General features: G+C 43.9%; 1 protein-coding gene across 2 annotated transcripts in view; it reads right to left on the bottom strand.

The window, feature by feature from the left end:
• Nucleotides 1-11,835, bottom strand: part of ZFAND2A (zinc finger AN1-type containing 2A) — a 14,670-nt gene extending 2,835 nt beyond the window's left edge. For both annotated transcript variants that reach the window (XM_018557111.1, XM_018557110.1), the window contains exons 1-5: nt 11,748-11,835; nt 7,135-7,229; nt 5,096-5,218; nt 2,794-2,945; nt 1,155-1,271 (exon numbers count right to left, since the gene is read on the bottom strand). In XM_018557111.1, the coding sequence (XP_018412613.1) occupies nt 1,155-1,271; nt 2,794-2,945; nt 5,096-5,218; nt 7,135-7,229; nt 11,748-11,802 (542 nt within the window). In that variant the 5' untranslated portion in view covers nt 11,803-11,835. The remainder of the gene's footprint in view (nt 1-1,154; nt 1,272-2,793; nt 2,946-5,095; nt 5,219-7,134; nt 7,230-11,747) is intronic.
• Nucleotides 11,836-12,269: the final 434 nt, after the last annotated feature.

A 12,269-nucleotide genomic window follows, 5' to 3' on the forward strand; every position in this document is an offset into this window, starting at 1 on the left:
AAAAAATAAATAAGATTTTAGCAGCCCTCCAAACATAACACATACAGACAAAATATCAGACTGATACAAATGTGGAGTGGTGGCACTTTATCCTTAAATATCATCATTAATAAAAAAAAGGTATAGAGTTCCAAGTTGCGCTCCATACAGTGTTGCCAGCAATGTAGCTCAATGGTGCTTTTAGTGACAGCAATAGAGGACGCCATGCATTGACTGCAGTCTTTGTATGGCACATGCATGGGAGGAGTCGGGCTACGGTGCAGTGTAATGTGCCTATTGCGCTGAATGAGCCAGCCACCACAGCCCCAGATGGCAGGACATGATTATCCTGCGATCTGGTATTATATAGGAGGTTCTTTACGTGTTCTTCATGCCTTCTACATATACATAATACATGTATATGTATATACATAATTTATGCCATACTGGGTTATTTCGAGTTGGCATTTTTGGCAGGTTTATTGCATCGCTCAGGAAGCACACAGTAGGTTGTTAACGGTTACAGGATGGTATCCATCTGATTTACATGTACATGCTGTGTCACTATGCTGCCTTGAGGAAGTCCAAGTCCTGAAACATTGGCCTAACTTACTTAATGTGACACTGCAAGTAAAGAAAAATCACGTTAAACTGTGACTCTTCTCCTTCCAGTCTTTAATTAAATAAAAAAAAAAAAAATTAAAAAAAAAAAGATATTCAAAATGTTATAAGCACCTGCACAGCCCTTTCCAGTGAGCAATCTACTTATCTGAGGCCCAGGGCACCTTTTAAAGTGAACCTGTGTTCTCTGGGACTCCAGTACACTATTTGAGAAGGTAATACAGTCAAGGTAGAAGACACCTTATGGTGTGCGCTGTATTGCAATATTGTATTGTTACATTGCTGCTTATTAAGATGCTACAAGATTAAGTCATTGTTTACATATAGCGGTCTCTGTCATGGGATAACTGCCTCTAATCACAGTCACAAGATCTATGACTGGCTTCCTCTGCTCACTGATCTGCAACACAAGTCTGATCACAGAGGAAAAGGATATGCCAGGAGCTTATAAAGCTGGAACTATACTGATTACCATGATGGATAGTCACAAAGGTATTAATTATCTTATTCCGTTTACAGGAGATGCAGCCATAAGCGCTTCAGTAATTCATTACCGTTTAGCTTCAGCTCTACAGGATTCAGGCTGTTCCACTTTCTGAGAAACAAATGGCCTTTGAACTGCTGCTGTATTTTGTTCAGAAGTCTTCTGAGATCGCATCAAAGCTGCATATCTGCAATAAAAAGGAATAATAAAGCCACAAACTTTGCAAAACAACCGGTAATATTCTAAAAGACCCCCACATCTAAAACCGAATCAATGTAGAAGTGGACTCTAACTGAAGGAAATGTTATCAAAGTATCAAACAATTACAACGATTTATGAAATTATTTGCTTTCAAATGTTTCCCCACCCTTTGTGGCATCCCTGTGTCAGAGTCCCTGCAGCTACTTTTTGTCTACATGCATGATGGCTGCCTTGCATTTCTTAGGTAGGGATTACTGCTGGTGACAACACTGCATCATGCCTGTGTAATGCATATTGAGAATTAGGGATGCACCGATACAAATATCGGTCTCGGTGCCGATACCAAGTCTTTGGCCGAGTACTCGTACTCGTCCCAAATGCTTGCGATACTTATCCCATTACCGGAACTTCCAGTATCAGCAAGCCAGGAGGCGAGTCATTACATGCCGCCTGGCTTCCCGATTGGCCAGGAAGCAAGCTCCATGCTCCCTTGGTGACGAGGGAGCATGGAGCCGACTTCCCGCCTAATCAGGAAGCCGTAAGGCGTGTAATGATTCACCGCCAGGCTTCCTATTTTGGCCAGAAAGCTGGCTCTGTTTCATCGTCACCTGGTGACGAGGCAGCATGGAGCCGGCTTCCTGGCTCATAAGGAAGCCGAGCGACAAGTCATTACACACCGCCTGGTTTCCTTAATGGGACTACCAATATCGGTGAGTACTGAAAGCAAAATATCGGTACTCGTAACTGAAAAAAGGTATCGGTGCATTCCTATTGAAAATGCCACTTGAAGTCTCCTTCAGGAGGTTGTGTGACGAGGCAGGAGCACAATTGGGAGACAGGGACAGAGCGTTGTCACCCTATAACTGAAAGTGCCTGCAAGATTCTTTGTGGCAAGATCACCAAGTATTCTTTTAAGCTGCAGATTTAAAAATATTGAAATTGACTTTTGGAATTATATAAGGCTTGGATCACTTATACTGAATGGCACCCCAACACACCCTGCCAACGAATACGTGTTGCGGTGTACTGCCAGAAAAGGTGCATGTCCGTATTCTGGGACGGTGAAGTGCATTGTAGGTTGATTAACTTACAATTGGCTGCCCAACGCAGAGTATGTTAGCGGTCAAAACCCAACCCAGTGGGAAAGTGTGAACCTGTTAAAGCTTATATAAAATTTGAATGATTGGGTTTACATGTAATTTAAACATCAAACATTTTTGAGCAAGCAAAAAACAGTGCAAGGACAGCGCAAGAGAAATTAACACTAGACATAGAATGATATATCTAATATAAAATGTGCACGACAGGCTAGGTTTTTGTGTGAAGAACCGTGACGAGGTATTCTACAGTCCATTTCCATATAAAAGTAGCTTTTAAATTCCCTTTAAGCCTTCCTTATCTGGTCCATTTTTATAGGTTGAACCTTTCTTGAGAACAGAGTGGATATGGAGTACAAACTCTACAGCCAATCATTTCTCCCTTCTGGAAAAAGGTCTGAGCGGACTTACCCAGCTTTGGAAAGTGCTGGCCCTGTGGTCCTGCAGTCATGATCTTGTGAGTGTCTATGAGACAGGCAGAAATTATTGTGACACTGATCGCATTCAAACTTTATCAGCTCCTTCTTTTTGCATCCTGGTTTACAGCAACGATTTGTGAAAATCTGGAGATTTAAAGTAAAACTGACAATTAAAGATAGGAAACCATAGAAATGGTCAGTCTGTGTAATATCTTGGTATTTTTTTTTAAACTTTACTTTAATTGCTATCACATAGGAGGGGGGAGGCAAATACGCCCCAAAGAAGCTCCTGTACTTTGTGTGTAGGGCGTTTTACAGCGTTACTACGCACTGTAAAACGCCAAGTTGGGAACCATGCCCATAGGCAATTATTGTTTTTCACATGTTGAGCGTTTTACAGCGCGTAGGAACGCGCTGTAAACCGCCCAGGTGTGAACCAGGCCTAAGGTGATGCTGTGGGTCCAAAAGACCCCTAGCATCACCTTTATACTCTAAATAAGCTATTGAAGTGCAGTTTGCACGGTTACCGGATAATAGAAGCGATCTGGCTGCATCTGAGCCGCCATAATTGCTTCTACAGTAAAGCCGGTCACCGACTCGACAAAATGGAGCAGACTCAGCAGCGTCTTTGTAACCCCTTCCGGCTTCATGACAGGATTATCCCGTCATAGGTGGTGAAGGAGTTAAAAACTAACCAAAACCTTAATCTTTTTCCGCAAACGATGTTTGACCTGAACTTACAGGTTGTGGTAGGAGCAATGCTCTGCTCTAAACAGACTACATTTCCCATGATTCATCATTCCTGCATTCCACAATGCACATGTGTCCCCATTACCATACATTTGCTGTGCTGGATCTGCCACAACTTCCCCTCTTTTCCTGGTTCCGCTGTCACTCCAGAAGCCCATGAGTGGTGCTGTAATGAATAGGAGCTTTTCAGTGCTTTTATGGATGTACTGTAGTCCATCTTAAAAGCACAGAGAAGATTGGTTACATTCCAGACACCATGGAGCCATGTACAGCTAGTCTAGCCACCCTCATAATGAAAGTGTGATCAGGAGCTTTTACATTTACATTTCTATATGTACTATGTGATGTTGCTATTCCAAGGTACATAGGTTGCAACAAATTAGGATATAGAATATGATATGTTTTTTGTATTGGGTTTAGTGACACTTTAAGTATGTGGTCACTGAGGTTGTGATGCCCAGTGTGCAACACTAGAAAGTGTTAGGTATACAAAACTGGCTTCCTCTACAGGTAAAAAGTCTTTACACTAACTGTCATTGTCTATACCAGCAGTGCATGAATGCGGGTTCACAGTAGTTCTGGTGGGCTATAGAACTGTAAACACCTGCTATCAGGTGCAGCTAGTCCAACACTTAGACCAGGAGCTTCACTCAGCTCATGGGTTTGCATTCCTACTACAAAGCGCTCCAGAGAAGCTCTCTTGGCAGAACAATGCTTTACCAATGTGTTTAAAGGGGAAGTGCCGTGAGGTCATCAGCACTTCCTGTCATTGCAGGAAAAATAAATATAAAAAAAATACATGACATTTATAAATGATGGATAAAAAAAAAAGAAAAAGAAAAAAAAAAAAAATCACTCTCCCCGTTAACTGCTAATTTCCAACAAACGTTTGAATGCTGTGGATGACATTTGTGTTTACTATGCGAGAGTTTAACACTGAGGCCAGGTTCACACCTGGGCGATCCGTGACCATGCGGCAATTGTGCACGAAACCGCGTGGTCACAGAGTTGCACACCACCGCTGATTGTGCAGGCCATTATTTTCTAAGGGCACCCCAGTCACGCCAGGCAGATTGCGTGGTTTGCCAACGCAAATTCGACTGGGCAATCGCGCACGATCGAGATTGGAAAACCCACGCGCTGAGTGTCATGAAAAAAAAAAAAAAAGGTACAAGTACCTTTTTTCAGTGATTGCCTCGTGGATGTCACCCCATTGAAGACAATAGGGCCGCAGGGCAACTGCTGTGTGCAAGCGCACACTATCACGCGGTCCCGGGATCAGCCAAGTCTGCACCAGCCCACACATAACTGCTTACAATGCTGTCTAGCAATGGTGCTGTAGTGAATTGCTCTCCATGGAAACCAGACTTGATGTTCTATTACTCTAACAGATTTACATGCAGACATTGGTTTTGTTCCACGTCTGCATCACAACTGATGTAATGTCCCAGAAGTAAAGTTGTAAGCCAGCGTTACATAAACTCTAGTACTATATGTAAACTAATGAGCAGAGTGGAGAATGAAGAAAACAAAATGAAACAAACCTTTTTTCTTCGCTTCGAGCTGCACTTTCTGTCTATGTGTTGGCTTACTGCAATGTCTGGCAGCTCTCCTCTTTTTACTGGTATAGGAGCGCCACACAGTGGACAGACCGGTACTTGCACATCCTTAAAAATAGATACAAAGAAGCAATACTATTAACACATACATGACATATGTATTCTAGCTATGTATTGCTACAAATATCATTACTGAAGTAGTGAATGACATTCACTGCAGTTGAATCTTCCTGGGAATGTGTTTTAATATATATGTGGCAACTCAGTGGCTTAGTAGTTAGCCTTGCAGCACTGGCGTCCCTGGTTCAAATCCTACCAGGGTGGAGTCTCGGTCACACACTTATACATACATTCATCACAGGTCTGGCAGCAGAGAGAAGTTAAAGCATCAGCGTTTTATTGTCTATGTTTGTAGAGCTCTTGATCTAGATGGACTGAGCTCCATTGAAACATTGACAATAAAAAGCTGACGCTTTGACTTGTCTCTGCTGCCAGACCCATGAGTGCCTCAATGCCTACTTTTGGACATACGCGCAAAGGTTTTAGGCAGGTGTGCAGTAATGCTGTAAAGTAAGAATGCTTTCAGAAATAGAAGTGTTAATAGTTTATTTTTTATCAATTAACAGAATAGAAAATCAATATTTGGTGTGACCGCCCTTTGCCTTTTAGAACAGCATTAATTCTTCTAGATACACTTGCACACAGTTTTTGAAGGAACTCGGCAGGAAGGTTGTTCCAAACATCTTAGAGAACTAAGCACAGATCTTCTGTGGATGTCGGCTGCCTCAGATCTTTCTGTCTCTTCATGTAATCCCAGACAGACTCAATGATGTTGGGATCAGGACAGAAGGCAGCTTGTTTGCCACAACAGTGAAGCATGGTGGAGGTTCTTTGCAAGTCTGGGGCTCCAAACATACAGACAATGTAATTAAGAACTACCTTCAGCATTAGAGATGCACCGATACCAGTATTGTTATTGGTGCCAATGCCAAGTATTTGGGCCAATACTCGTACTCGCCCAAATGCTCCGATGTCTAGCCAGATACTTTCGGTATCAGGAAACCGGGCAGCGAGTTATTACATGCTGCCCAGCTTCCCGATTGGCTGGGAAGCCAGCTCCATGGTCCCTAATCACAAGTGACGAGGGAGCATGGAACTGGCTTCCCAGCCAATCAGGAGGTCGGGCGGCTTGTAATGACTCGCTGCCCGGTTTCCTGGTTGGTCGGGAAACTTGCCAATCAGGAAGCCGGGTGCCTTGTAATAACGCGGTGCCAGGCTTTCTGATTGGCCGAGAAGCAGGCTTCATGCTCCCACATTACCTCATGACGAGGGAGCATGGAGCCGGCTTCCTGGCCAATCAGGAAGCCGGTTTCAAGCTTTCTCGTCACCGACCAGAAGCATGGAGACTGCTTCCCTGCTAATCAGGAAGCCGGGTGGCGAGTCTTTATACGCTGCCCGGCTAATCAGGAAGTCAGGTGGAGAGTCATTACACGCTGCTTGGATTCCTTAATGGGACTTCCGATATTGGTATTCAGTATCGGCGAGTACCGGGGAAAAAAAATAGCGGTACTCAATACCGAAATACTGGTTTTGGTGCATCCCTATTCAGCATAAAGGAGTCCTGGAAGTGATGGTTGGGCCCCCACAGAGCCCTGATCTCAACATCATCATGTCTGTCTGGGATAACATGGAGACGGAGGGATTTGAGGCAGCCGACATCCACAGAAGATCTTTGGTTAGTTCCCCAAGATGCTTGGAACAACCTACCTGCCGAGTTCTTTCAAAGAAGAATTAATGCTGTCTTGAAGGCAAAGGGCGGTCACACCAAATATTGATTTGGATTTCTCTTCTGTTTATTTACTTTCCATTTTGTTAATTGATAAAAATAAACTCTTAAAACACTTGTGTGAAAGCGTTCTTACTTTACAGCATTACCGCACACCTGCCTAAAAGGCACCAGTAAAAATGCGATGTATATGATCTCCTATTTAATTTTAGCACTATGGGAGTTACAGTAAATATACCTTCTTGTATGCAGAAGTACATTTATGCTGGCCATAGGTTATGTGGTCCTTGCAAAATAGGTCCTCACAAGCATCACATTTCAGAGGAAGAAAATCTGAAAAAGGAGAAAACCACCAAAGTTTTGAACGTTAACATGAAATTATTTTAGACTATGAAGATGTTGAACATAATCTAATTTCTGCGGGAAGGACATCCAACCCAAATATAAATTGTCATTGACATTTCCTGGCCATCTTGAACAGGACTAAGCATTACTAAAAACACATTCCCATTGTGAATATTAGATGGCAAGGAGTAAAGCCCGTGACCATGCACTGGATTTACAAGATGGAATGTCAGTAACAGACTAAGAGCCTGTGTTGATGGGCTTCATTGGGCAAATGCAGCATTCATTCAACATCAGTCTGAGATGCCCCTAAGCTCATCCAGAATTAATTACTGGTAGGGATGCACCGATACTGATACTAGTATCTGTGCCGATGCCGAGTACCCGTACTCGCCCAAATGCTCCGATACACCTTTCCCGATACTAGAACTTCCGGTCTGAGGGAGATTTCCTCTGACCGGCAGTGCCGTGAGGAAAGATGGAGCCGGGAAGCTGGCTCCATGCTTTTTGGCCTGCTCAATGCTGATCGGCTTCCCAACCAATCAGTGTCGAGCCGGGCAAACAAATCCGATAATATAGCGACATGACCCCCCACCCTGCAGGCACCTAATTCCCCTTACATAGATCCTTAGCATTCTTTAACGTACCAGTCCCTCGGCCATATCTGCTGTCTACAGTGTTCAGAGCTCAGCCTGCTACTGAGCATGCACAGGATTTCTGAATGAGAGCACTGGGCAGTCTGCGCATGCGCAGTAGCAGGCTGAGGGCCGATCACATGGGCGCTGTACACACAGGAGACGTGGGCAGATTCGGACGAGCGGCGTCTCCCCAGCTGGCCCAGGGACTGGCACGTTAAAGAATGCTAAGGATCTACATGAGGAATTAGGTGCCTGCAGGGTGGGGGTCGTGTCACCATATAGTCAGATCTGTTTGGCCGGCCTCGATGCCAATTTGCTGGGAAGCCGGCAATCAGCATGAAGCCGGCTTCCCGGCCAATCAGCATCCAGCCGGCCAAACAGAATGGAGTCGGCTTCCCGGGCAATCAAGAAGCCTTCCTGGCTTCCTGATTGCCCGGGAAGACGGCTCTATGCTACCGGAAGTACAGGTATCGACGAGAACCGAAATATAAGTATCGGTACTCGATACCGAAAAAAGGGTATCAGTGCATCCCTAATTACAGGTGTAGTTGACCTGCTTCAGCTTATTTTGCATTCCTATAGAACTGTATGGAGAGAGAAGCAGTTCTGAAGCCAACAAAAGCCCGTTGACACAGGCCCTTAAGTTCATTTTCCTTAATTCTGGTGTGTTTGCAGAAAGCTCCTTACTTCAGACGGCGCATGAACACGATTGTAAAGTGGCGTCTATGAAGGGCAGGAGTGCGGCTTGTAAATGAACTGAATGACATTTTTAAATAGGCCAAACTTTAGCAGGTAGTAAAAAATAAAGAAGCCATAATAATAAAGTTTCATAGAGTCTTTACTAGCCATATGGTAACCTTTCTCACTGGGGTTAAGTGTTATTCTGGAAATACAGAAAGGTTTAGTTATGGTTTAAAGCCGTGATTCTCAACTGGTGGGTCGTGACCCCATGTTCAGTGGGTCACCTCATGCATTCTAGTGCACTAGTGAGAGGCTCCTCAGCCCCCCCTTAGTGCAGCACTGTCAGTTCTCGTGCCGAGCAGCCATTCAAAATATGTTGCCTGGCACACAGTGTCAGCTTGAGGTGGGGTGGGATGGGGCTATAGCCGCGAGGGAGTCCCTTGCATGACCAGTGTGACATTACATTCTTGCTCCCTGCACCTCTACAAGCAACACACTTATGGATGGAGCTCCGTCACAGCACAACACCCCACACCGAACCCCTAAAAAGTTTTAGGGAGGGTGAATGTCTGTGAGTGTGTGACAATGTCTGTGAGATTGTGTCTGTGGTTGTGTGCGTCTTGTGAGGGTTTTCAATCACAAACTACAATGCAATCGCACCTACTGTTCTGTGTGGGAGGCGTGTTGCGTTGCCAATAATTTGAATGACACCCCAAACACACCTCCCACCCACAGTTCAATTGCTTGCACTGAAACATGCAGTACCGCAATGCCGTGCAGTCCAGTGCTGTGCGACTTGGGTCTCGACTTAATGACCAAGGACAAATGTGGGTCCTGAGGTTATACAGGTTGAGAACCACTCAAAGGGTCGTGGCTGGATCTGTACTTTTTACAATCAGCAAGAGAGTGGGCAAGTCTTAAATATGGACTCCCTATTCTAATCTCCTGTCTCTACTGATGCAAGGTCAGCCTAATAAATTCAGTTCAAGCATCATTTACAGTATCAGTATATAGAGTTTAAAGCAGAGATCCAGCCAAATAGTAAAGTTCACAGTTAAAACACATAAACATCTAAATTTACCTCTCAGAACATTTTTTCATTTTGTTCAGTCAGTCTTGTGATTCACACATTCCCGTCACATTGCATAGCCAGGTGGATGAGAGAATTCTTTAAAATCTGCAGTGGTTCAGCATTCAGTGTCCCCTCCCTGTCCCCAGTATGCTCACTCAGCACTTTCAAATACCATCACTATGCAGTGCAGTCAAATCCGACTGGCTCACAGTGCACAACCTCACACTTGCCTTGTTTTGTGGTATGCGGGAGGTAATATATGATACAGTAAAAGAATAGGGAACTTTTAAAAGGAGAACTATGGGGTTAGGGCTTTTCCCATAGTTCTCCTAAGGGTAACGGGAGGACACAAAACTAGCGTCCTCCCCTCACCCTAAGCTCAGTATACCGCAAGCTACAGCTCGCGGTATACTGAGACGCCGCAGCCGGGAAGTATCTCGACATTAATGTCGAGATCCACCCAGCTGCGGGATTGACAGCTGGCTCTGCCTATGTAGAAGCAGAGCCAGCTGTGCCCGCCCCCTCCCCCATCCGTTCCGCCAGTCAGCGCTGGGGGGATCGGACAGGGGAGGGGGGAATCCCTGCAGGGAGCCGCGAGCGACAGTCACGGCTCTCTGTAGGGATAGATCGAGAAGTGAGTGAGCGACGGTATGTGTTTGCTCACTTCCCGATCTATTGAGCCGACCTGTGACAGTTTCATTGTCACACGTCTGCTCGAACTGAGTGATTTTCACTCGCCTCAACTCTCCTTTAAAGTATAACTATAGTAAAAGTACAATAATCCATTAACCCCTTCATGACTGAGCTTGTTTTTAGTTTCTGTTCGTAAATGACTGACACACTTTTGACATTTTTGCTGTGTGATTCTTCCACGTCAGTAATATACTTTCTTACAAAGTGCACCCACACATATTATATATTGTTTTTTAGAGGACAGATAGGGCTACATATTTATATCACATATGTGCGTCTAACGCCTCACTTAGGACAAATAAAATATAAAAAAAGAGGAAAAAACCGTTTAAAAAAAACACTTTTTTCCCAGTTTTGATTTGTAGTATTTTTTTTACAAAACCAGCACAGCTAAAAAAATGCAATAAATACATTCATTTATTTGTCCCTTATTTTATTTTATTTTTTACACATTTTTTTATTTTTTTTACACTTTTCACTTTTTTTTTAACTTAAAAATGTTATTTTATTTATTTAATTATATCAAGCAGATTTTGTGAATTAATCTCACTGTTACTGCATGATAAATTAATAAATTTTTGGTTATTATCAGGCTGCTTCAAACTTCAGAACAGCCGATAATAAGTTAGTGACACTGATCCTGCAGCAGTTCAGGATTCAGCTGTTACTAAATGTTTTCTGATTGTTGCAACAACGATCAGCAAACAAACATTCTTCTTCCAGGAATAGATACATTGTAGGAATAGACACATTTTGTATCTATTCATGAAAGAAAAAAAAAAGCCAGTATAGCTTGAGAGAGATATCTCTCGATCTATACGAGCTGTCAGAATGCCGGCAAAAGCCGGCATCTGTGTCCGCTTTGCTTTGACTCTCAGACACCCGATATTAAGGTATCGGGTGTCTGAAAAAGGTTAACCCTTTCATTAATGAATGCCTCTGTAGTAAGGGCATACATTAATGAATGTTAAAAGCTGATTCTCAGCGATTAACAGCCCTCTAAAGCAGCAAATAACTCGTCACGTACAGTGTACGTGACAAGTCATTTGGTCCCTTTGTGGCTGGACGTACAGTGTACGTCTCCCGTCACGAAGGGGTTAATAGAACGATGGATTTCCAGTAACTACACAAGCAACATTTATTTAAAACAAATTATTTTTGGAAGAATACATAGCTGGATTATTGGGTTGGACTTTAGCTTTTACAGCATAGAAATAACTGGGGAAAAAGGGCAAACCTTATACCATGTCTGCCCCTGGCTAAGATGGAGGGACTATTGTAGTGGATCTCTGCACCATGCAATTCAAGGAGCATGTGGAAACATCTCACCACCCATTGTGACTAACCTGTCCGTCTATGGCCACCCTAACGTACACACTCCAATCATAGGAGACTGGCAGATACAGGAAAATGATCACTTACCTAGCTGTTTGCAGGTGACCTCTGAACAATGTTCCCCTAAGTCTGGAAATTCCATGGTACACTGGTGCTACTTTCGTTGACAATTGAAAGTCCTGAAAAAATAAAAAAATACATGATGTGATAAAGAAGAAAGAGATGAGCATATGCATGTATTATAACTAGGGATAAGCTCCGGTTGGGGGCAAACCTCTATACACCGAATTAAGTTCCTTCCGCTGTCGCCCAACAAGCGGCGGCCAGGGAATTCCCCACCCACAGCTGAACATAAACAAAGGGGCGGGATGCCGTGATGTAACTGATCTTATATGGCCGCATGACTATATTTGGCCAATGACACTGAACTACAGATATTCCTCACTTTACGACTTACCTGCTTTGCGACCACTCGCACTTACGGCCAGCTCTCCGACCTTACGCGCGGGAACGTGGCAGCGCGAGTCTCGCCGCCGGAAGTGCGGTACTCAGTTCTCCACTGCGGGTCTCGTAAGTACTTTATTGACCGATTTACAGAACAGTACTGTA

Source organism: Nanorana parkeri, unplaced genomic scaffold (assembly GCF_000935625.1).
Source record: "Nanorana parkeri isolate BGI_ZX_2015 unplaced genomic scaffold, ASM93562v1 scaffold268, whole genome shotgun sequence".
NCBI lineage: Eukaryota > Metazoa > Chordata > Amphibia > Anura > Dicroglossidae > Nanorana > Nanorana parkeri.